Source organism: Homalodisca vitripennis, chromosome 4, assembly GCF_021130785.1.
Source record: "Homalodisca vitripennis isolate AUS2020 chromosome 4, UT_GWSS_2.1, whole genome shotgun sequence".
NCBI classification, from domain to species: domain Eukaryota; kingdom Metazoa; phylum Arthropoda; class Insecta; order Hemiptera; family Cicadellidae; genus Homalodisca; species Homalodisca vitripennis.
The window spans coordinates 190,466,314-190,492,454 of record NC_060210.1 but is presented as its reverse complement, the minus strand read 5'-3'; the positions used below and the strand labels follow the sequence as shown (position 1 = coordinate 190,492,454).

The 26,141-nt window shown below is 32.6% G+C and overlaps 2 protein-coding genes across 5 annotated transcripts in view; one reads left to right on the top strand and one right to left on the bottom strand.

Annotated features, from left to right (window-relative positions):
- The window catches only part of LOC124360818 (beta-galactosidase-like), a 44,910-nt gene extending 37,296 nt beyond the window's left edge, over positions 1–7,614 (top strand). Inside the window, exons 9-12 of the mRNA XM_046814738.1 lie at positions 837–1,097; positions 2,040–2,168; positions 3,668–3,874; positions 4,042–7,614. Coding sequence (XP_046670694.1) covers positions 837–1,097; positions 2,040–2,168; positions 3,668–3,874; positions 4,042–4,245 — 801 coding nt within the window. The 3' untranslated portion in view covers positions 4,246–7,614. The remainder of the gene's footprint in view (positions 1–836; positions 1,098–2,039; positions 2,169–3,667; positions 3,875–4,041) is intronic.
- Positions 7,615–8,739: 1,125 nt separating this feature from the next.
- LOC124360819 lies at positions 8,740–24,275 on the bottom strand. 4 transcript variants are annotated; one of them, XM_046814741.1, is made up of 6 exons: positions 24,065–24,275; positions 20,201–20,270; positions 16,993–17,027; positions 13,014–13,250; positions 10,983–11,202; positions 8,740–8,962 (listed from the first exon to the last, which is right to left on the bottom strand). In XM_046814741.1, the coding sequence occupies exons 2-6, from the start codon at positions 20,267–20,269 to the stop codon at positions 8,861–8,863; spliced, it is 663 nt and encodes a 220-aa protein (XP_046670697.1). In that variant the 5' UTR covers position 20,270; positions 24,065–24,275; the 3' UTR covers positions 8,740–8,860. The 4 variants fall into 4 exon arrangements, with proteins under 4 accessions (XP_046670697.1, XP_046670695.1, XP_046670696.1 ...); XM_046814739.1 differs by having other exon boundaries at positions 24,070–24,275; XM_046814740.1 differs by having other exon boundaries at positions 24,092–24,275.
- Between the last annotated feature and the right edge of the window lie 1,866 nt (positions 24,276–26,141).

The window sequence follows — 26,141 nt, the reverse complement described above, 5'->3', positions numbered from 1 at the left end:
AGGACAATTTATTTATGTATAATTTAGTAATAAAACGGTTAGTAAAAAAATCAAACAAGAAGCATTTAACCGACTTGAATAAAAAACCAACTAACAAATATATTTTCTAGGAATGAACTGAATTTAAAAAATTGCTCATTACACCTTAAAAAATAAAAAACCAAACTATAGTAACAAGTTTACCCTAAGGATGAGTGCCATGGTTAAATTAGGCATTTTTAGCATATGCAAGAAAAAGTTGTCCAGATCAGATTTTAACATAATACAGCATAACAGTCAGATCAGAGTCCAGAAAAATATAATTACTGGTCAAAGAAAATTTTTCTTTATACTCAGATGATTTAAACAACCATTCGGAATTTTACATACTAGATTTTTGTGTATGCCCAAGACAAAATTAATATTACTCAGTATTTTCTTGTGAAAGGAATGTAATATCCGTATCCAGCTGGCTTGACCGATGCAAAATGTAATTAGTCATATTGTACTTTAATATTTTTTTATGTTTAATTTATATATTTAGGATCAGTATTTTCCAATTGTGTGATCCCTTATTCCCATTATCATGTTTATAAGATCTATTTAATCTAATATACATCAAAACCAACAATAAGTCTATTCATACAATGATCAAGATTCTTTTTACTATTACAAAAAAATTACGACTTATACAAAACAAATAGCAATGGTAAGGATCAATGATGAGATCGATTTTGACTAATAATCACGAGAAATAGGTAAAAGCAGATAGATAACTATTAAAATAAGCAGAGCTAATGAACTTAATTCTATATAGTAGTTATAGATAACCATTATAAAAGCATATTACTTTTCAGTTTTTTCCAATAACTGATATACCTGTTGGAAACTCGAGTAAGGGAAGCTACGGAAGAATTGTCCTGGAACCAAAGATATCCCTGAGGGATTCAGACACTGGGATTGTCTACAACAACACAACGTATCCCCAGACATTTGAGGCCTTAGAGTTATACAGTGGCCTGCTGTGGTATGAGACCACTTTGCCCCTGGATTTCTCTGGTACATCTCTCTTAATGGCTGATGATCTGCATGACAGAGCCATAGTCTACATCAACAAGGTACTAAGATTAATTACCCAGTTTTGTGCTTGTATGTAATTACGTAAATTATCAGTTAACTAATTCTCCTCTCCCAATAATTTCCTTAAGGGGATTTGGCACTGGAATAAGTCATTTTGTAATCTATGTCCGAGCAATAATATTGATGTTTTTTTTTTGGTTAGTCAAATTAAAAGTACTTAGATCCTTTGGAAATAATGTGAGAAGGACCAAGCATGTGATCTACAGCCCACACTCAATCACAGATCACAGAAGTGAGGTAGATCATGAACTATTGTACATTTTCTTTATAGTTTTATAAAAGTTCACTAAATTTGAAGGTTTTTGTTTTGTAGCTTTTTGTTTGTTTTGTTGTACTATTTTGTTTTATATTGTAATTACAAATAATATGTCTCTCTTAAGTATTAATTCATGATCATAATGCCAGGCTGGATGAGTTCAGTCTTATATAGACAAGCACAGAGATTTTAAATCCTTATTCTGTCTGTTTTTAATAAGAAAAAACTTTGAAATTAAATAATATGTTACTAACTAATTAATATAAGTGATGTTGAAAATTTAAAGCACTAACAACTTTAATTTTCATAAAATATTCACATTATGCATTGAATTGAATATACACTAAATTATATAAAACACATATTTATATAATACAGTATTAATGTCTAGAACTTCTCTTCTGTTTTTTTAAACAGATTTCTTCTTTACTGCTTATGCTTGTTAACATTAATTTTCTTATTTAATTGATTAAAAAATTAATTCCCTAACTAATAACACCTTATAATCTTTTTATGACATCTACTTTTATGTTTGTGAAGGTTTTGTATACTGTGTCGATTTCAGAATATTTCTAAAATATTTTGTAATTGGTTAGCTGTAATCTCTTTATATCTTTTCCCGCTTGGACTATGTCAGCTCTGAGTTATGTCAATGTTATGTCAGACAGCTGTCGGAGTACTGAGCAGAAGTACGACCACCTCAATGTTTATATCAGAAGGAGCCGGCCAACCCTTAAGTCTTCTGGTGGAAAATCAAGGTCACATAAACTATGGACAAATGATGGACTTGAAGGTATTATAGTAATGTAGCAGAATTGCATTCATGTCTACTTTTGCATCTTTAAACACAAGAATATATCAGTATTTTCTTGTGTACAGGACTGCGTCTAGTACATATCATAAGTCAAAATATAATTTTCGTTAAATGCACAGATTATAAAAATGCACACATTTGGAGTTAGGGCGTGCAAATACTGAAGTAATATGTTGTATTTATTTAATACAGTTGTTGATTTTCCGGTAACAAACCCATGTTGGCTGTTTGTCAATGATTGGTTTATACTAAGATGTTCCTGGAATCTTATTTTTATAATAAGTTTGGAGACAGATGAAAGCAGTGAGATAGGTCTGTAGTTAGATATCTTTTGTGGGTCTCTTTTTTGTGTTTGGGAAAACCCTTGACTATATTCAGCTGGGATGGAAAAGTAGCAGATATACACTATAAAGAAGAGAACAAAAATGAAGGTTCCTGGATTTATGATGTTCTTTTTGGCCATAAAACACTCATTCAAGAATTTTAGAGAAAATAACCAGTATTTAACGTATTCTATTAAGTTCATGTTGGAATATAAATTTGATCACACCATCTGTGTTTTTATTAAGACGAAAGAAATTTGATACAGTATTATACATTTTTAGATAAGATGTCTTGTCTTACCATGCTTTCAATCTATAATCAGTTATGGTCTGTAATATGGGGCAATAGCATTAAAATTACAAATATCCGCATTCTACAAAGGAAGGCCATCAGGGTAATATTAAGAGCACAGCCATTGGAGCGTTGTAAACCATTTTTTATTAAACTAGAGTTACAAACTGTTATTAATTTATATATTTTTGAATCAATATCATACAACTTGAAAAATATTCCATCTCTCATTTTTAGTAATATACATAGCTATAATACCAGAAATAAAAATAATATTGCAATAGAGCATTGTAGGCTTAGAAAAACACAACACAGTTATGCGTTAACTACTCAAAAAATTGATAAATTAGAAATGGAATCCAGAAGTATCCAACAAAATTTTTTACAGTTGAACTGGATCTATTAATTCACTATGCTGCATCAAAACCCATACTACAAGGTGGGTACTTAACCTGATTGTGTGGATGTGCACTCACTCAATCAACTGTAGGAAGGCGTGACACTAGGCTGTCTGTTGTGCTATGATTAACCACTGTATTACTACATTTTGTACAATTTTCAAATGGGCCATTCCAAAATTGTTGCACGAATAAAATTAATGAAAATTACTTTCATATAGAAGCATTAGAGCTTTACGTCGTAGCTTCCAATTTTCATTAACTGTGAAATAAATCAAATTCAGAATAATGTGGACGTATTATGATCCGTGGATAGAATAATTATTTAACAACCAGGATTTTTGAATATTCATAAAATGTTTTGCAATGGATTAATAGGTTTTATTGTAGTACAGACTAGGAACTTGTAACCGCATTGCTCTGTCTTCTTACAATTAAATGTAGCAAATAATTGGATTTTCCTAGGGTCTTGTTAAAAACGTAACTCTGGACGGAGAAGTCCTGACTGACTGGAAGCAGACAGGTTACCCTCTGGATAATGTCTCGCATATAGCAACATTACCGACTGTAGAACACGTGGATCTGCCGGCTTTCTACTCTGCTAGGTTCCAACTACCAGAGACCCTAGAAACACCACTCGACACCTTTGTTGATATGACTGGCTGGAGCAAGGTATTGTCAACTACAACAATGAATTTATGGATTGCACGTCATTTTGTTACTTTTATAAATAAAAATACTTTGTGTGTTGTGGTATTTACAGTTACTACAACATCATCCTTCTTAAATAATTGGAAAATGAAAAAATTTTAAATTAATACATTGTTATGATGTTTCAGGGTGTTCTGTACGTGAACGGACACAATCTTGGCAGATATTGGCCAGCAGAAGGACCTCAGGTGACTCTGTACCTGCCGGGTCCTTATTTGTTCCAGTATCCTGACTACAACACAATACTCGTGCTAGAACTGGAGAAAATCCATCCTGACAGAACCATTGAGTTTGTGCCAGCTCCTATATGGAAACTTAAGTTTTACGTATAACATTAGACAATTAATTTATATGGAAGGATCTCGGTTACTTACTTAATTATTGTGATGATTAGGTTTAATTCTAATTTTTGACAATGGCGGTGTGTAACGGGTATAGCGAGATGGCGAAATCAAGCAACGTCAAGCGTGGCTGCTGTTTGGATGGGTGACCGCTGAGTGATCCTGTCCTTGCAAGTAGCCCGGCCGGTGGTGGTTCGGAAGTCACCTTTTAGCTATTGGTTCCCAAGTTAAGTTTTAGAGAGGGCTTCTTAGCCCTAACTTTGCCTGGTAAAGATATTCTTTGACTTTTTTAATAACTTTAAATTTCTCTAGTTGGCTACGCGAAATCAAAGCCACTACAACTATACGAAAACTGAATTGTTTCTTATATTGTTAACTTTGTCCTACCATGTTAGAGTTTGTAGCGGTCGAAAATAAAATAAAAAATGTACTAAGTAGATTGTAAAATGCTGTATTAAAATAAATTTAAACTAATAGAGAGTAAAGATCAACAAATTGACAAAGATTGACTATGAAGGAGAGTTTAAGTAGGTACCACCCCTCTTAATCGATAATTTTGAAATTTGGATTTACAACTTAGTTATTTGTCATCTGTGACTACTTGATTTCTTTTAGCCTACATTCAACACTTACGGATCTTTGTTTTTTCTTTTTTTATGCACATTACAAAGCTGATTTTACCGATAAATTTCTATTCATACACTTTTATATTGAATCTATTATTTATGAATATCAAACTCATGTGAGAAAATTTAAATTAAATTAGTACGGCTACATTCATATATATATATATATATATATATATATATATATATATATATAGTAATAACATTCAATAAAACTTAAAAAAAAAACTGAAATAGTCCAATAAAGGAAGATAAAAGTGATGTATCTGTGAGTTACAAGTGAATTAATTATCTATAATAGATTATGCCCAACACTGAATATTGTGTAAAAATAACTAGTACAACTAAACATTTCCAAGTAATTATATACAAGTAATAATCGTACGAGCGTAACCAGCACAAGCATTTGGTTAGTTAACATAGAATGAAAATTATAGAACCAAAAAATGTAATCAGAACAAAGATGACCAATTATATATATTTTTCCAAGATATATACTACTGTGTTAAAAGTTCATTATTGACGACTGATGATTTGAAAGTATAACAGAATTTCAGACATCTGCCGTTATTAAATGTATTTTAAAATGTCCAAAATCTTGAATTATGTTATCAAAGATAATAGATCCTATTTTTATAAAATTTGTTTCAGCTAGTTCAGAGAAACCTTGCATTGATAAAAATATAACATATAACAAACGAAACAGTTCATTAAAATTCAGAAATAATCTATGGATCAATTAGAGGTGTATAGTTAACAAATTATTGGAGTAAAAGTTATAAAAACAAGACAGGAAATGATGCCTCTACAATTCTATATTAATCTTATTCAAATTCCTTTGCTTAATAAATAGAATTAAAATACTAAATACCACATTTGTAACCATTTAGAAAAATATTTTGAAATCTGGCTCCAAAATAGTTGTAAGAAAGTGCCAATTTGATTTTATATACACATGAATAACTGATTACTACGACAATTCTATTGATTCTAAGTTTTACTTGACCATTCAACCTAAAGCTATTAACCTGACAGAAACCAAAATTATTGATTTTTTTAACACTAATTCACTTAGAGAGTGGTCTGGTAAAAATATGTGAAAAATAGGGTCCAATAAATGATTAAAAGTTTTCTCTGTGCATTGAAATAAAATTTTAAATACATGTACGTAACAGACAAATATTACTTTGTATGTATGTAAAGTCACCTTCAACGCATTAGGAAATGAAAAAAAAAAACAAATTCAGATGAAATTGAGGTATTAATAATTAATTCACTTTAATAACAAAGAGAAATTTAATTTTGAGCACTATTATTGGTGCTGTGATGTATTGTTTTACTATTTCAATTCAATTCATTTCATCTTTATTCATTTGTTGTCACAATATGATAACAGGAATAGTGTCAACAGTAGTATCACTAGTATGATACTAGAAAACTAAAATACAGTAGTCATAAACTACATTATTATAAATGTATATAAATGCAAGCAGCTACTATTCATACAGAGAACTGAAATATAAATCTTGACATTAGTTCTTATGTACATAATTAAACTCTATTCTATCTGATAAACATTACAGATCCAGTTATAAATTTTAAAATTATTCTAAAGAATAAAAACGCTTTTTCAACATTATAAGGTAACGTTTTAAGCTCTTTTTCTTGGTTAATGTTTTTAATTGATTGAGGAATACATTTTTAAAAATTAACACCATTGTATGACGCTTTTGAATAACTCTAATTTTTGATAAAGTAATACTAAATTACATTCTTGAAGCTCTTTTCTTATTGGAAATTATATATTAATTTAAACAAACTCCCCAATAATATAAGTTTTTATTTTTGTGAGGCCTTTCGTACTCAATGAGAACATCTTCGGACCCAATAATATAATAATAATAGATGTAATATATTATTGGAGAGTTTGTTTAAATTAATATATAATACTAAATTATTTTTATATCTTGTGCCATAATTTGTATATCTTCATGTGTTATAAACTCGTTAATATTGTTTTTTATCGGTATTATACACTGCAGTATATATAAACTGTGGACTGTTAAGATTTTCAATTCAATAAAATATTATCTTACGGTCTCGTAATTCTTAAATTCAGCATTGCTCTTAGAGCTCTTTTTTGACAAATTCGAATCTGTGTTGGGTTTTTATTAGATGTCCCTTCGTAAACACTTATACCACATGACACGCGGAAATTGGAGATAGGTGTAAAATACACATTTTAATAGTGCTAAATTACAAAAGATTCTACCTAAGAAATAATCAATGTGCAGATCCCAACTCAAATGCCTGGTATGATCCTATCAATAGTTTGTTGTAATAAAAATTCTTCTTCCTTCTCAAGTATATGAACATTCAAGTATCTGAGATCTTCCTGTATCTACAAATCTATTTCCAACACCATGCGCTCATTAAAAATGGTGAACTACGGATATGGCAGGTTTAAAGTACAAATTTTACTTCTTGACACTTCGAATTTATTGATTTGTATTTTCTTTGTGATATTGTTTGTGTAATTATAATAGTGATAGCATCTATATTAACTTTAGATGAATAAATTTAAAAAATAGATTTATATTTATAGGGTAATTAGTAAAAGTATGAAACAAAATGTAATTATGTCAATTACAAGGTATAAATAGTGTAATGAGTAATCTCCAGACAGATAAATGCTTAGTAATGAATGAAGATTAAAAGCATTATGCACTTGTAATTATTATTTATTCTGCCTTCTCTATTTATTCCAACAATGATCGTTCATTTTTATAAATTTTAATTTGACAGAAGTCCTTTGGAAGGATGTATGGAATAATATACTGCATAAAACTTAATTTTCGCTATTAACTAATGAAGGTTACATACAGTCCAAGCGCAACATAGTGAAAAACCCCATTTAGTTTTAAACGTTAAGCAAGTCAACAAAACCAATAAGAGTTCAAAATTCACGTTTTCCATCTACTGACTGGCTCTTTTTGAATAACAACCCAAGTATTCTGGAGCAAAATTGATAAAAATTCTGCCAAAAGAGGTCAAAAACACTACAGGACAGCAGCAACTCAGAAGAAAACTGATCTCCTGTCTTCTTCTACTCTGACCTTTCTACTCCATAGAAGAATTTTTGAACTGAAAGACAAATAACAAAGGTAGCCCATAAGGATACGCAGAATAAGGCTTAAAAGGGGATCAGCCTCTTCATTAAAAAAGGTCAAGTTTGGTATCAAAGGTATATTTCAAAGAAATTAAATACAACAAACTGGACATCAATAATTTCTGCAGCACAGAGTTAAGGGCATTTGAATTCCATAACTGACAAATTTGGTTAGTTGTTGCTGAATATCACGGTTTCATGTGAACGTAGTTGAATCAAAATGACAATTTACGAAACAAAATTGTGACATCCAAAAAATGTTTAATATCAAACCACATACGAAAAGTAATTTTTTTCTGTACCGTTTGTCACAGATTTCAAATTGAGCTTCCAAATAATATTACTAAGCAACCCAAGCACAATAAATTCAGTGGTTGAAACTTAAGATGCAGACTGATCTTAACAGAAAACTTAGAAACTTCAGCAATTTCATATCTGGTAAATTGAAAAGGTACTGACAGCTAAAAAAGGACTAATTAAACCAGATCAATTACTAATTTGACATTACATGACTAGCCCATAAAGCAAGCACAATGATTATTCTAGAAAATTGAACAATTGTAATAGATTTCATATAGAGGTTTTCATTATGATCTATAGCTTGCTGACAATGCATCACTAGCAGGCAAAATATGATAAAGAATTTATATTATAAAATATGTGACCACGGACATGGAATGCAAACAAATAAATTACTTATACATTTTTTATTCTTTCAAATATGTTACAAATATATTCAACGTAAAAAACTTACAGAAAATATCACAATTTGGGATCTTACATCAGTACTTATTTAAATTACAATGCTTTTTTAGCGTAAAACAACAAACCACACAATAATGCCAATGCCTGATAACACTGTCAGTTTAAATTTCCATCTAGTAGTGGAAGATCTGTCCACTGTTCCAGGTTTCTAAAAATAACACAAAAAATGTAAATTACAAATCATAGAGTCCATACAGTGTAAACATCACACAATTGTATTCAATAATCATTTAATAAAAGCACAGTACACTGCTCTAGGTATAACACAGAACAACCAAAACACTGATATCAGGAGTTCTACTGATCTTCAACAATAAAGGAAAGCCTCTACACCTGGTGTCAGTACCCAAAATACCTATTAACAGCCGATCACAACCTCTACACCTGGTGTCACAACCAAAATTATCCATTAACAAACGATCACAACCTCTACACCTGGTGTCAGTACCCCAATTATCCAAAAACATCCGATCACAGCCTATAAATCTAGTGTCAGTACCCCAATTATCCAATAACAGCCGATCACAAACAGCAGAGGGCAGCCTCCACACATGGTGTCAGTGCACAAGTGACAAACATCATAAGGAAGCCTCCACACATGGTGTCAGTGCACAAGTGACAAACATCATGAGGAAGCCTCCACACATGGTGTCAGTGCACAAGTGACAAACATCATGAGGAAGCCTCCACACATGGTGTCAGTGCACAAGTGACAAACATCATGAGGAAGCCTCCACACATGGTGTCAGTGCACCAGTGACAAACAGCATAGGGCAGCCCCCACACATGGTGTCAGTGCACAAGTGACAAACAGCATAGGGCAGCCCCCACACATGGTGTCAGTGCACAAGTGACAAACAGCATAGGGCAGCCCCCACACATGGTGTCAGTGCACAAGTGACAAACATCATGAGGAAGCCTCCACACATGGTGTCAGTGCACCAATAGTGAAGTTTGGATTGTGGTCCCAGTGCTCACTACCCATTTAACAATGTAATACATTTATTTAGTCATCATATAACAAACATAGGCTATCACTTTATATGTCCATTTTTTATCAATCTTTAGCTAACCTTTAAATGTTATTATTGCATACACAACGTTAAAAGACAAAATATCAATATTGGAGACTTTTTAAGGACTCACCCCCCCCCCCACTTTATTTTACTTCATAAGAATGCGAGCTTCAAAATTATAAGATCAAAGTTGCATTTATAAATAGTAGAATGTACACACAATTTTTCTAATCAACCTATACACACAAGCCAAATACCACTGACAGACTCATCACAAAATCTTTTAACTTACATAAGGGATTTAGATCGAATTTTGTACACATGTTCGTATTATCTCTTAGTGCTCTCAAATACAGTTTTGAACATTTTGCATCCTAACTAAATTTTTTGTCGTGTGCTATTGGCAGGATTGGTGAAGTGTAAAGTCTTACTTAAAGAAAAATCATTAAATTGTAATTCCAGGATAAAATATCTCTAATCATCATGGTCAACGTTTATTAAAATACTGTCAAAGCCTTTTGCTATCTCTAATAATTACATATAATATTACAGAATTTGGCAAAATCCTGAGGCCACTCTGTCCCTATCTACTATGTTTTATTGGCGTACGTAAATAAAAACGTATTTGTTAAATAGAATAAGTTAAACTTAACCTTTATGAATGCTCACGTGATCTGAACTTGAATTTGGGTACTATCTCAAAGGACATTTTTCTTTTTTTCGCCGGAAGAGCGGAGGCATTGAACCCCGTACTGGTGGCCACGGGCATTTCCGATTGGTACTTTTGTGACCATAGATTCCGTCCCAGATCGTACAAATTTTCCAATTTCAGATCACATTGTACGATCTGGCATGTAATTTGAGGTGTGTGGACGTGACCAATCAGAAATGCCCCTGGCCATCAGTACGGCCTTCGGTACCACACCGCACTTCTGGCGCAAATGAAAAACATCCCTCAAAACAGTACTTAGATTCAAGCACATATCACATGAGGTCTCGTAAAGGTTAACTTTCTTGGTGACCTAATCTAAAACCACTTAAATCACATAATAACAAGTAGTAAATAGGGACAGAGTGGCCTCCGGATAATGCCAAAGTACTTTGAATTTAAATACAGGATATCTAGACATGTGTTTATTGTTTGGAGATTACCTTGGCGAGCAGAGCGTTTGCTTGGTTCATGACGAGTTGCGCTTGGATGTCCGCCTCAGCAGATAATATCTCCAGCAGCCCAGCTGACGTCAGTTTCAGGTTGATCAGCGAGTTGTGTACGCAGGGATTACGCAAGTTGAGCCGCATGTGAGCGAGTGACGCATGTATCACTGTCAAATGTTTAAACGTGTTTCCCATCATGGCATTCACCTCTTCTGAACTGCAAAATACAATCACCCACAAACTTAAGAACTTTAATTACAACTATTCACTGTTAAATCAATTTTTTGAAGGTAATTTCAAAATCAAATAATGTATTTTGTACAAATAAGTGTTCCATTTTTTGTGTGTTTGAGAATTGCATATTGAAAGCAGAGACATTTCTATAAAAATTGTGCTACAACGAACAACGATAACTAATATGATAATTTAATCAATTAATATACAATAATATATTGATATAACATTAAAATATTTTTGAACTACTTAATACCACAAATACACTTACCACAATATTATTTACTTAATACCACAATAATTTTGTATCAAAACTATTAAAATTTTACTTAATACTACAATAATTTTGCATAAAAAACTATTAATTTAAAATATTTTAAATCAAATTACCAGTTACCCGTGGCTTTACACACAATTTTAAAAATTTAAAATTTCATAGCTTTGTTAGTGAAAGCATTTATGATGTAAGATGATGGAGCTCTACAATCTTTTACTATCATAAGTAGACATATCAGGTACCCTACATATTATTTCAGCATTCATGGTTGAGAGTTCAAAACATAAATACAATTTTGACTGGTTATATTTGAGGTTTTATTGTATGAGAATAAATATATACATGTCTCAAAAACCTAATTTGGTCAAAAAGTGTCAACTTCTGATACATACATTTTCTATCTAAGGTATTTCAAATACCATATTTGAATTTGATTTGTGCACCGATCAAGAAAATATAATATAGATTTAAAAAGCATTTATTTGCAGATGTTTCTAGTGCTATAAGTAATATTGATTTTTATTCTGATCAAGAAAATAGCTTTGAAAATGCTAATAAAAATGTAAACTTTAAAAGAGAGTGGGTTATTCTTTGGAGATAGATATAAATTACTTGTATGTCACCGCAGAGTTTTTTTGTAGACCTTTTTGAAATGTACAGTTCTGAAGCACATTATTTTGTTATAAGTCATAAGGTATAGTCAGTATTAACAATGAAAAGCGCTCTAAAATATCAATTTTCGCATTATATAAACTTTTCTCTATTTTTCTATGATTAAAATATTGATGTATCATAACTAAAAATCGGGCCTAATTCATAACGAAGGTGACAGTGAATTCGGTATCAAAATCCGTTGAGTAGTTTAGAAAATATCGATGCACAAACAGACCAACACAAAAAGCAACTTTAATTTATACTATGTATTGATTTCAGAAACTTTTTCTGACTGTATGGTTTTTTTTTAAGGAAATGCTATTTTCGATAAAGAGAGAAATAAAAGACAGGATTAGGATAGCACACATTTTTAACTATCAACAACACTTAATCCGTCAATGTACTGTCACCTTCTGTTAAGACCTTGATTGACTGATGCAAGTTCTGAAGAGTTTTAAAATTATATTTAACTGATGGAGAATTAATCTGTTTTTATTGTATATATTGATAGTTTTAGCTTGTTTTACAAGTTAATGGTTATTTTAATTAATTTTTGATTCTATGACATTTACTTGTAGCTACTGGTCTTTAGCAATAAAGAACATAAGTATAAATACTAGCAAACTATTTTATGATAGTGATTTACACAAAACTTGTATATCGATGTTCCTCCACTTTCTGTATACATGTGGTGCACAGCAGTTTCTGTTTAACCCAAACATTTGTGGAAAACTAAAGCTTCCTTTGCTGATATATTACATTAAATTAAAATTAATTAATTAAAACTACTTACATTTACTTATAAATTGCTAGAAAAGAACAATTTTATTTAATGTTTAAGTACAAAACCTGTCTTTGATTACCTGAGATCTGACAGCTGTACCGTGTCTGACATCTTACGTTTGTTCTGCTTCAGTTGTGAAATTCCTTGCAGCAATGATGCCCGATGTTTTGAATCTGTCATCCCGATGTGACATAAATCATCTTCACTCAGGTTCAAAAAAATATCCAGGTTTATGCCCTGATCAACAAAAGTCTCCACATACTGGTTTAGGTGTAGACCGCAAAGGAATGTCACCACATCATTGTATTCTTCACCCCTAAGAAAAATTAAAATAAAATTAATAAACAATAATACTAGTGTAGGGCAATGTACACTTTAACCAAAACATCACAATAAATTTTAACAGTAAAGTAGAATATTCAATGGTTGAAAAAAAATAATATTAATTCATGCATTCTTAGACAATGTATGCTAATAGATATACTGTAAAATTAAATTGAATAGTTCCTACCCGAGACAAAAGAACAGATAAACTATCTCAATAACAATTAATTCATTATTTTCTGTCCTAATTAATGATAAAGGTATTTGATGATACCAACTGTTAATTGATCAAAAGTATCAGGGAAAGTTATTAAAGATATGATTGAAAAGAATAGGAGCAAGCAGAGAACTCTGGGGGAGTCCATCTGATACTCATTCTCCTTACATCTCCTACAAACCTTGACGAATCATTAACTCAACATAGAGCCTCTGTTACAAGCTGTAAAAGAGGTGAGGAATCAGGATGTAAAGCTTCAAAAGAAAGGCTTTTCTCTGAACCACATTGTAAGCTTTCCCATAAGGTTCATAAAGGCAAGTGATGTGTTTTTTATTAGCCTCAATGAGAGATGTATGCGCTAGGATTTGATTATAGCTACGTCTAAAAACTTTCAATCAATGTTACCACGAATTTTGCACTTGATTTTATCATCACACAAATTTGAGAATGAATATTAACTTGTAAACGTTGATTTACTATTTTTAATTGAAATAAAAATCCAGTTTGGAATCAAAAAATATTTTTTATTTAACAGTTATCCTCCATTTCCATTTTTCTCTTTTTATACTGTTCCTCCCACCCTCTTCTGATCAAGACCGAAGTTTAAGTACTGTCATATACAAGGAGTTTAAAGTGAACAGAAACGATTTTTTACTAAGTGCGGGTTCCTACAATAATCGCTCATTCCAGTAAAAATCTTTAAAATTCTCTAACTTTCGATTAAATTCATATACAATGATAAATCAAAAACTCATATTAAGTCAATTTAATTCTTTACAACTTCTTCTTTGACAAATTTTCTGTGGAACCAAGATTTGAGGTACTGGAAACAGGAGTTTAGTAAAAAATGTGTTGTAAAGGTTTTTTTCGAAAACTACTAATTTACAATAGCTTACATGTCACTAACAGTAACATATGAAAAAAACTATAAGTACAAAATATGTAGGAAATTTGACCAGCTTTAGTTTTGTATACTTGTAAAATTTTGTAGAGCCCAACCCTTTTGAGATGTAGGTGACAAAACAAAAAAGGGGCAATTGACCCATAACCGCCTCTCTTGTGCCACCCCTTGGGTTGAGGACTCTTAGTATATTATACTACCAGGTAACCCAAACTACCCTCCCATACTAGGCTTTTCCACTTTGACTTTCCTTTTAGAATCATTCGTTGACTGGGCTAGGATGGGCGAAATAAGATTGTAAACGAGTAATTCCCAAGCAATTAATAAAATACTCTTAGATCGGCTTTTCGGCAGTAATTATCTACATGATCTGTTGGTTTGTCAAGCTTCAAAACAGCACTACTTAAATTTTTTAAGAGCTTATGGAAAGGTACTTTTAGAAAGCTTGCTGTTTGAAAAATATAAAGTCACAATCAGGTTTTAGGACCAGCATGCATGATAAATCCCCAGAAGATACCATCCAAACCTGCAGCTTTTTCCACAGTTAGCAGATAAAAACGTGCCAAGCTCTCCCATTGAACTCAGTTTGTAGACTACCATGATGATGCTGACATTTCTTTAATTCACTCAGTCTACAAGACGGATATTAGCTTATTATATGGCTGACATGCTGATTTCAATAGGAAAACGAACCTTGTTTTGTGTATTCTCAAAGTTTAATGTCACCTAGTGCACTTCATTAGTTTTTTAACAATGATTACGTGCCAATCCAAATCCATCTGTTATCCTTGGGATTGAGGAAATATGCTCTCGGGAATCTTTCTTGAATTTCTAAGATGGCAGGACAATCTAACCAAGTATGCTCTGCTGATTCCTCCTCTTCTCCACAGAGTCTACATTCATCAGTCTGGCTAAGGCTCACCCTCATAAGATGTTTCCTTAGGGGGCTATGTCCTGTCAACATCCCTAGTACCAGTCTAATATCCTCCTTACTCTGGTCCAAGAGAGCTGCCCACCCTTTAGCGTAAGGAGAGATAAACATTTTGATCTTAATCCTGAGGCTCTACTCCAATTAATGTTTTTTATCCTCTTTTCCCAATCTTTAACAAGAGCTTTGCTGTTGAAGAAAGCTATCCCGCAGCCTAGCTCAGGCCCCACCATTATGGACCCCGCTCTCTTTTTGGCGAGGATGTCTGCTTCTTCATTTCCATGAATGCCCTCATGACCCAGCACCCAACCAAGTGTTACTCTGTTTTGCCAGCTCCGTTAAAGCATTCTTACATTCCCAGACTGCTTTCGAGTCAAACGAATAGGTATCAAGTGCCTTTAGTGCAGCCTGACTATCAGAAAGTATCAAGTATTTTAATCCTTTTGCCCTCATTTGTATGAGTCTTCTGGAGCATGAGTCTATTGCCATGACTTTCGCTTGGAAGACTGTGGCATATTTTTCCAGGGGCACAGCCATGTTAAATCCTGGTCCATAATTACGTATCCTGCCCTCGGTCAAGGTGTGAACCATCTGTGTAAAACTTCAGGACTCCTTTTGTAGGGTAGGCCTCCTTTTTAATCCATTTCTCCCTTCCATCGATAGAGACAGTATATGGTTTTTCAAAGGAGTATTTCTTAACATTGCTTCTGACACATTGGTTAGCATTTCAACCTCAGGAAATTCCTGCACTTTCTTCATGTGACCTTCTAAGGAGGTAGTATTTATTACTATCAGTGTTGTGGAATAGTTAAGATACAAATTTTGAACAATACCATCCTGAAACTTTCTGTTGGTTAATACTGGCTAACAAATTTAACTTATCTTTGTACCATGTTTAGTCTGAATGAATTAGAAATGAAGATAGTTACCATGTTTACTTATAATGTACACCCAGTTCATTGATCAGCTGGTCAACTTATCAGAGTTTGGCCAACATAATGATTATTCATTTTTGTTATTGTTTACTTTAGACTTTTTGAAAATCATTCCTTTAAAAACTTTTGAATAAAAAGGTTGAACGATTTATTTTCCTTTATTCATGCAGTTAGGCATCTTTTAAAAATTTTGCAGGACTGCTACCACGAATTTATCAAACATGGCTAAGAATCTTCACAAAAAAAGAAGCTTTGTGTAAATTAACTGGGAATTCAAAAACGTTTTCCAATTTGCTTATAATGTGTAATAACTCAAATGTAATCATTCATTAAGTTTTGAATGGCTGCATTCTTAAAACCTTACACAATATCACAAAAACTTGAAAGTAAACTTTGTTGTAAGCTATATAAGAATTCTACAACATAATAATTTATATCCCTTTCAAACATTTGTATACATCATTTTACCATGCCTTGACAGATAAAAAATGAGTCATTGCAAGTGTTTGAAATATTTGTGTTTCTCAAAAAATGTCTTATTCCTTTGTTCTAATCTCAATTCTGGAGTCTGTGAACGATAAAAATGCAAAATCATTTCTCTGAAATTCCGTCATGAGAAGGATTGCAATAGGCAGATTTCTATAAAATCTACCTAAAATGCAGAATACTGCAGACAATAACAGGATACTCCCAGAGTAAAATTTGAAAAGAAAGAGAATAGAGTTATAAAAAATGAAACTGCAGTATAATTACCAATCTTCTTGAAGTTCAGTAATGTTCTCTTCATTCTGAAACAAACACATTGTTAACATTTTATGAAAGATATGAAGAAATTTTAACTGAGTTTATTTTGAGTACAGCTGGGATGGTGAGGAAAATCGGTAAAAAAAGAGCTAGGCAGCTAGAACTACAAAGTCTATAATAGGTATCCAAACTTATGAAGAGCTATAAATTCAACTCTATAACATTTTTTTAACCTAGCTTAACCTGTAAGAAAATTAGCTCTAAATTAAATTAAAACTGTCATTTTTAATATTAATTGCCCCTTTCTGAAATGATCATTGATGACCTGAGTTGCTATTAAACTTGGAAGTTATCATTCTTTGAAAATTAATGCTTTTTAGTGATTTTGAGTTAATAAGGATAACCTATATGATTTTTTATTGTATTTGAACTAATAGTTGAAGTCTTTGTAAATTCTGGTACATAAGAGCTTAATATATTTAATTTATTTGATACTAGCTGTTTCCCTCGGCTTCACACGCTTTTTGTAAGCTTTGCCTGTGTACGAGCACTTCTGGTTGAAGTGAATTATATTTTCAACGCCGATGAAGAGTTTACCTTGTTACCACGATCAAGCAAATCTGTCAAAAGTGTACGTTTATAGCCATTGTACACATACATGTACCTTATTATAAAGTGGTCTAACACTCAAGCTTTAATTTCAACCAGAAATTTATTTTAAAGACAAATACGGGGGTGTCTTAAATGTCCCTCCCCCTCCAATTAACTTTCCTATGAATAAAGAGTAATTTACTTCGGGGGATGTTTATATGATCAACTGAGGAGTTTTTGAAGTATGAAAAGTTTTGACTCTCCCCAAATGGAGTATTTTGGGGGGCAAGTCAAAATTTTTAAATATGAATCCCTAGCAAGTGACACCTTATTTTAAAGGTATTAAAAAAAGAAGAAGAATAGCACAAACCAGAAGTCTCTAGTGTTACCCTATCAAATTTGGTGGCTAATTAAAGTTTGAATTGGTTTATAAACCTCCATTGTTTGTGTGCATTGTGTCAAAAGTCCAGTGTTCAATAACAACATAAAATAGAGTGCAGAGTTTTCAAAACAACTGGTGTAGGGGATGTTTGGATAATCAATTTTTCGGATAGTTGAACATTTTTGAAAAACATCTAGTTTTTGTTGAGGATATTTATATCTAGTTTTATTTGTGTCCCAGCCATCTCGGGTGGGACACAAATAAAACGTGTTATTAGACTATAAACCCACAATATTATACTTTTTAATAACACTGCAGTATAGTATTACAGTATGTATGTAAATAATCTACAGGTTTTACACAATGTATAATACAGATACACATAAAGTAGGAATTGCACATACAGCAGATAAACTATTTTTGTTTCAGTGATATACACAATAAAAAAAAAATTCAAACATGTTTGTTTGCTTACGCTTTGAGACTCATAGGTGTTTCAAAGACAAAAGGTAAGCTTGACCACTTACACAATATTTAATCATTCTATAATTTTAAATTTGTCAGAAAGACAAAGCACAACACGTTAGCGTTTCGCCAACATTGCTAGATATCATACAGCACAACAGCACATACAGTTAAAACAACACTAATTTCAGCGGTACAAAGTGAGGTTAAGTGTACGTACAGTTGGACATGAAACAACTAGACATTTTCACCACATGCACTCCTGTCCGTACTCGTATTTTTAATTTACTCTTCCAATCGGTCGTGTAATGTCAGCTTGGCAGAAGGTGAGGTATTAAGTTAGGTGTTTCGGATGACCAGCTTTCGGATAATCAGTGCTCTAATGTACCATTTTTTTATGACAAAATACAACACCTGCCTCACGACTGTATGAATAGTTTACACTTTTTTTCTGTCATTGCTGAATCCTGATGTTATTGCACTGTATATGTCACATGATCAAATTAAATATGGATATACAATTACCAATTTTGTCCTTATTTTTCTTGCATTTTTATCTCAAGTAATGTATTAAAATAAATATATAAAAATATAATATTTATTGGAAATGTAAATATTTATCTAAAGTGTATTAAGTCATTAGCTTATGTAAATAATTCGCAATTGATGTTTGGTATTTTTTTCTAACAAACTAAAAGTAGCAAAAATGATACAATTTTTACAAAAGGAGATGCATATATATACATATACATATACATATATATATATATATACATAGGCCACTTATTAAATTCTACCCCATGTTTTTATACAGATTACTGATAAAACATATTTGCTCTATGGCAAAACAAAATATGGCAATATGTCTTTGCTTTCTTCATTTAGAAACACTGTAAATATCCTCACCTTAGATTTTACTTCTAGGTTATGGGTAAATATTAAATAAGAAGCAGCTTACCTTTGTAACTAGTATATATATAGCTGCTTCTTATTTAATATTTACCCATAACCTAGAAGTAAAATCTAAGCTGAGGATATTTACAGTGTTTCTAAATGAAGAAAGCAAAGACCATATTGCCATATTTTGTTTTGCCATAGAGCAAATATGTTTTATCAGTAATCTGTATAAAAACATGGGGTAGAATTTAATAAGTGGCCTACACTCGTTATTCAGCTGTTTTAACGAATTGTTCAATGTTTTTATCCGAAGGCATAATTTGATATTACAATTTATTTAACTTAGCATATGATTTCACCTTATTACTTATAGCAGTTTTAATGTAAATAATAACAGCAAGAAGTAACTAATATTTTGAGACTGAAAATGGCGATGAATATGAGGAAAATATGTGAGATATTTCTCACAAGTGACAAGATTAGTTTAAGTGGCTTCAACATGTACGTTTGTCTCCTGGTCACCCATGGGGAGAGTTCTTTCCTCCATTTCACAAGAGCTGTTACTAATTGCTATCAAGCTGGGCAAGTTATAAATATTGTAAGGTTTCTTTGATATCCAAGTCCAGAACTTAGTTGGTTTTGTTGTTTTGTAATGTTAGTGTTAAACTTATGTTTTTAAAATTTTAATAAACGAGATTCTTCTTGTTACAGTAATTTATTATAACTCTTATTGTGTACAAATTTTTCATATCGAAGTTGGATAATATATCGAACAATTCGACAAAAACAACCGAATAATGAGTGTAGGCCACTTATTAAAGTCTCCACAAAACATCAATCATTTTGCAATGTAAGAATGGTTAGAGAAACATCAAAACTTACTTCTTCTGAATTCAATTCACTGTCACTTAAAAGTTTATTTCCATTCAGGGGGCTCTCCACAGTAGCCATTCTGTAACAAAAAATTAGTTATTTTTATAAAGTGGTATTTTCTTAAGACTAAACAGTTTTACTATATGAAATAGTAAATCTAACACCACCTAACTTAGGTTTACCTTTGTCCTAACAATATTTTAAATGTGAAAGATCTGTGCTGAAGAACCCTCACCTGGTTCTTTCTGTGTTACTATAACAAGACTCGCACAATCCTACCATTGCAATTATTTAATAAAATTTAATTATTAAGAATTTTTAGTTTGAGAGGACACGAGATGTTGTTTAATCATTTAGAATAATTTTAAATCAACTTTAAAGTTCTTTTAGCAGAAATGGCAAACTAACTCAGTGAAACAAACAAACAACGTGATGTGTAATACTATTGAACTAAAGATTCTCTTATTTCCAAGTTTAACTCACTTTCTAGAAAGAGGGGTAATGTAGCAGACAGACTTTTTGACCAACTACATTTTTGAAAAAATTCATAGTTAACCAAAATGAAGACCACCTCTTCCTCGTTTGGTTCCTTTCCATGAAATGCATTTTTCCCCAAATACACGAATACTGACAGTTTTGATAACTTTTAAAGATTTATGAGTTTTTTTTTGCTTTACCTAGTTCTAACTCTAGTATAAAAAAATAGTTACTAATGATTAATGTTCAATGGAATAACGGAAGGAATCAAATGAAAATCGATAATGTTGGAATCATATACAGACGGATGCAAGACTGAAAGAACTGGTGTAGGGATCCAGGAAGAAAGAAGGGAGTATTCAGTTAAATACAACATTTAAAAAATGACTTGTGCAGACTTTCACAAATATTTATTATTTCATCCAGAATTGTCACGAAAAATATCTTGCAAGTGAAAAGTATCAATGATGTTTAGTATTTGACTAATGGCAACAGGTAGAATGACGGTGTAGCCTACATGTGTTCTTTATTTCACAAGGAGTCAGACATGTTTATTCTTGAAAATAGTAAAAGGTGAGTAAATATTATTGTTTTGTTTTAACAATTAATAGCCTAAATACATATTAACATAGCATAGATAGTTTTTTTAAAATATTTATCGTTAATAAATTGATTTAAAACCAGCAGAACTATATTTTAAATTTGAAATACCTATTATGTAATTTGGTCCGACATTTTGTTTTCGTTTATTGATGATCATGAATATTGATGATTCTATAGTGTTGGTGGCAGCATATTATACTGCAGCCGACTTATCTTGTTAGATGTCCTTTAACAAAGAGCATAATGGTCGTCTAAAAATGTTAGAGGAGTAGAGCCCTACAGTATTTTCAAAATATAATTAGGCTAATATGTTATTCCAGTGTTTACTTCTAAGTTTAACACGTTCACTGCTGAATTTCAGCCCACTACGTACCCTATATGCTAAAATATATTTTTGGCTTAAACTTACCGTTAGATGTTTTCTTGCAGATTAGGGATGGTATTTTGTCGATTGTAATTTGGAAAAAATTATTTTTACCATTTTGAAAACTTGAGGTCCCGGGACCTCACGAGCACGCAGCCCCTGACATCACTTTTACTTGTGCAAAGGAAACACATTTTGTCTCCTATGTATAGAATTATTGTCAGAAAGGTAAAATATATTCAATTGTAGCCCGGAAAAGTTCATTTAGGCCATTTATAAAACTTGAGGTCCCGGGACCTCACGCGCACATAGCACCCGATTTGTCACTATCACTTGTGCGAAAAACACATTTTGTCTCTTATGTCTAGAAATATTGTGAGAAAGCTAAAATATATGCATAACTAGGTATTTACAATTATATATACAGCCCTACCAGCCACCCAAATGTCCTGTTAGCACTCAGTTTCCTTGATGAAATCGGTCGAAACACTCAGCACAAAGTCCTGGTTGATCAGGACAGGTTGAACAATCATAGATGACGTACTTTGTTCTTCCTTGACTGTAACACTGTCGGCATCTCTTTTATGTGTTTTTGTTTGAGTTAGGTTTCTTTTTTGCAATTTTAGAGATATTGTGCACCATAGGTCAAACAATTCACCTGGCAGGATTTGGCACATCTGGTAGCAAAGAGTTGACAATGGACTCAGTGAAATTGAACAATGGCATTTTCCTTCTCTGATTTGCAATTTCTATGGTATATAGGTAGTGGGCGTTTACCATGACCATTTGCAGGATATGGATGAACATCTTCTTGTACCATCGCATAGTTTTCCTTTCTAGCGGGTAATATGACTGCATTTGATCAGAACGATCCACTCCTTTCATGAAGGCGTTGTATTTGATTATCGGAATTGGTTTTTATTTTTCCTGACCTCTTTTGTTTACCATGGTACCAAGGTTGTTTTCATGCTCTGTTGATATATATGTAACTGTTCTGGTATCTCTCCAGGCTCCCACCATCATTCCTTCACCGTACTTAGCAATCGTTCCTCCAATCAGTAATTTTGCTGATTTCACAGCTTGTGGAATGTATTTTCTGTCAGGCCTCAATGTGCCAGTACAGTAGGTATTGTTAGACAGCAGTTTCGTTGCCAATGGAATACTGTTGTAATAATTATCCATATATAGGCTGTGGCCGTTGTGGAGTTTTTCTCTCATTAGATTCAAAACAACATTCGCTGCGTGCCCTTTTCCTCCCATATCGTCCAAAACTCCACAGTAAATTAAAAATTTAAGCATAAATCCATGGGGATCACTTAATGTATACAATTTGATTCCATACTTGTGGTGTTTATTTTTAATATACTGACGAAAATAGAGTCTACCTCTCCACAATACCATTCCTTCATCCAATGACAGATTTTTCTGAGGATAAAAAAACCTCCATAATTTTATTGTTAAAATAATCCACACAGTAGGCCCTACCTTATTTTTGAAAGCCGGTCAGTTGCATTGTGCATATCAAAATTCAAATATCTCAATATCAATAAAAACCTATCTCGACTCATAAATTTCCCATAGGCAGGCGAGAAAGTCTTCGTTTTCCTCCAATAATCCTGAAGTCTAGGTTTTGGGTTCAATCCTGTGTCGATAAGCAACCCCAGGAAGACTTTGAACTCTTCAACGGTAAGGTCTTTCCATCTGTGGATTCCGGAGTCGTATTTGGGCCACAAAATAACTCTAGTGCGTATTTATTAGTTTTTTTGACAATATTTTTAAAGAAGATAATGTCAAGTAGAAGGAAAAAAAAAATCAATAGGCCTATTTCCAGGATTTGGTACCAGAAGTCCCTCCCGTTTTGTAAACCGAATCTGCTTCAATCCACTTGTATTATCAGACCACAAGAGAGGACGAGCATCAAAATCAGGGTCCAAGTCGTTGTCATTTTCTTCAACCTCCTGATCATCTGTTCATCTTCCGAAACATCAATTTCAACATCAGCACTTGTTCCTGGTTGTGGATCCATTGTGAAACTGATCACATATAACACACAACTCAAATTATATGCATTTAATAAAAACTAAAAGTAACACTAAAGACAATACAAAAGTAAATATAGCCTACTCCGTGTCACGGAAATAAAACGCCACAGACTCGCCGAGCACAGGAAGTGTAAACTACACGTACAGAGAATTCAGCTGAGCCCATACAACAAAACAAACATAACCTATTTATTTATTTGATGTCTCGAGACCTCATGCAGTGAACGTGTTAAACAACATTTCAGAATTTGTACAGTACAATGCTGTATTTTGCAGAAACACCTGTTCAGTAATTTTTACCAAATTGCAATAAACATATCGATCCACAGACTAAAACTCTTTAATATTCATAATGTTAGTATATTAGGATTTGATAAGAAGTATAACCTTACAGAGATAACAATCCAAACATACCGGTTCCTGAAAATTAAAATAATAAGATGAAGTTGAATTAAAATGATTGAATTGTAACTAAAAATATAACATTAATAACACAATAATTAGCTCAAATTTATTACTTCACAAATTTAGAAAGTATAGACAGTTACAGTATAGAAAAAGTTCGATCCTAACCACCAATACGAAATTATAAACAAAACGAACTGATACCTCAAAAAATCGCACTCCATAATCATCGCCCACCGGACTAAATTTAGCAGAAACAAAGTGTAAGATGTTATTTTTTACCCTTTTAGGTTGCAGCGTCCTAGTGGGCCCTACAACCCTTCGAAAAGTAGTCTCGTCAAAAAGTGCCTTGAGGAATAAACTGTGTTCTAAATTTCATTTCGTAAGCCACTCAAACACAATTATTTAACTAGGATGTTATCACACGTCTATCATTAAAATATAGTAAAGTTTTAACAAAATGAGTCGTAATTAATTAATTATCTTAATTGTTTATATTTGCATTTTAAGTTTTAACAAGAATAATGAAAACTCATTGCACAGAAACATATCTAAGTTTTGTAAAATTAATAGGAAAGGAATTGGTCTCTAATTTTGGTGGGGATAGAAATCGAGGTTAGCGCAAAACATAAATAATTAAAAGATAAATTTTCTAGATAATTCATAATAGCGTGAACTTGATAATATATAATAAAATGTTGGTAAAAATTCCACAAATATTCGAAAACGTCTTCGCGGACGATTTCAAGATATTTAAAGAAATCTCTTTTGCTGATCAGCAAATCGAGTTGCAAAGGGACCTGGAGAGGATCCAGGACTGGTGTCGAGCTAATGCCATGGATTTAAATGTAGACAAATGTGTGGTCATTTCCTACACAAGAACAAGGCATCTTTGCCAGTTTGATTATATGCTACATGGTGTTATTCTTCGAAGGGTCGTTAGTGCTCGCGACCTTGGTATTCTTTTGACTTCTACCCTGGACTTCAGTGAGCACATAACTAACATTGCAAACAAATCTGCAATGTCATTAAAGTATATTTTAATGGAGGGGATTTAAAAGGGAGATCAACAACAGAACCACTTTATACAGGATTCCCTAACTTCTGCCAGGCTTATCATCCTCCCCATCAAATCTCTGAGATGGTGGAGCGCATGGAAAACATTTCAGCAGCAAATCCAGGAGCAAAATGACATCAGCATTGTCCATGATGTATTTGCTTTACTTACTAATATTCAGATAAAGCTTTTTGTCTGCTAACTGATTTACGTTTTACAATAAGCGTATATATTGGGATTACGAATTCCCTTGCACTTAATTTGCATTAATAATTAAGAAACCCTACATACAACAGCTCGTTAGTATTTATATTACTCATGTTATTAACAAAAATTAGCTACTTCTATGTTTGAAGTTTGATATTGATGATGAAAGGTTTGAAAGGATAACAGGATTTCAAACAATTTGTCATCATTATATGTTACAAGAGGTATAATACAACGTTTCAGGGATTGGAATCTATCTTCTTCGTCAGGTGGGGGAGATAGTAATACATACAAACATAAAGAACAGAAAGAAGAAAAGAAGGGAAATAAAAGGGTTCCAGCATACCCAAAACCTGCATGGAGTCCAGTCCAAGCGTTGTCACTGCACAGGATGCAAGTCCCGAAGGAAATCACAATCACGCATCACAGGCTACAGTAGGATACTGGGAAGAATGACGATGTCGACTCTTTCATCGGCACCCTTTAGTGTCATCTGAAACAATTGGACAAGAAGGCGATGGTCAGGAGGGGGAAGGGGTAAAGGCAAGCCGCTTCCGGGCCTAAATTTGGGCTCTAGGCCTTAGTGTCATGGCGCATGTACGAATTTTGTTGGCTGAGGTTTGTTTAATTCTTATACTCATTTTAGAATTCCTAGTTAGTTCTTTTGTAATATTGGTACCCACAATGGTCTAACCTCAACTGAGGGTTGACTTAGCGGATGGTCTGCTAATTTTGGCGATTGGTGCAACTCCAACCACAACTTCTACTTATCATTTTTTTAGGTAACTTACTATT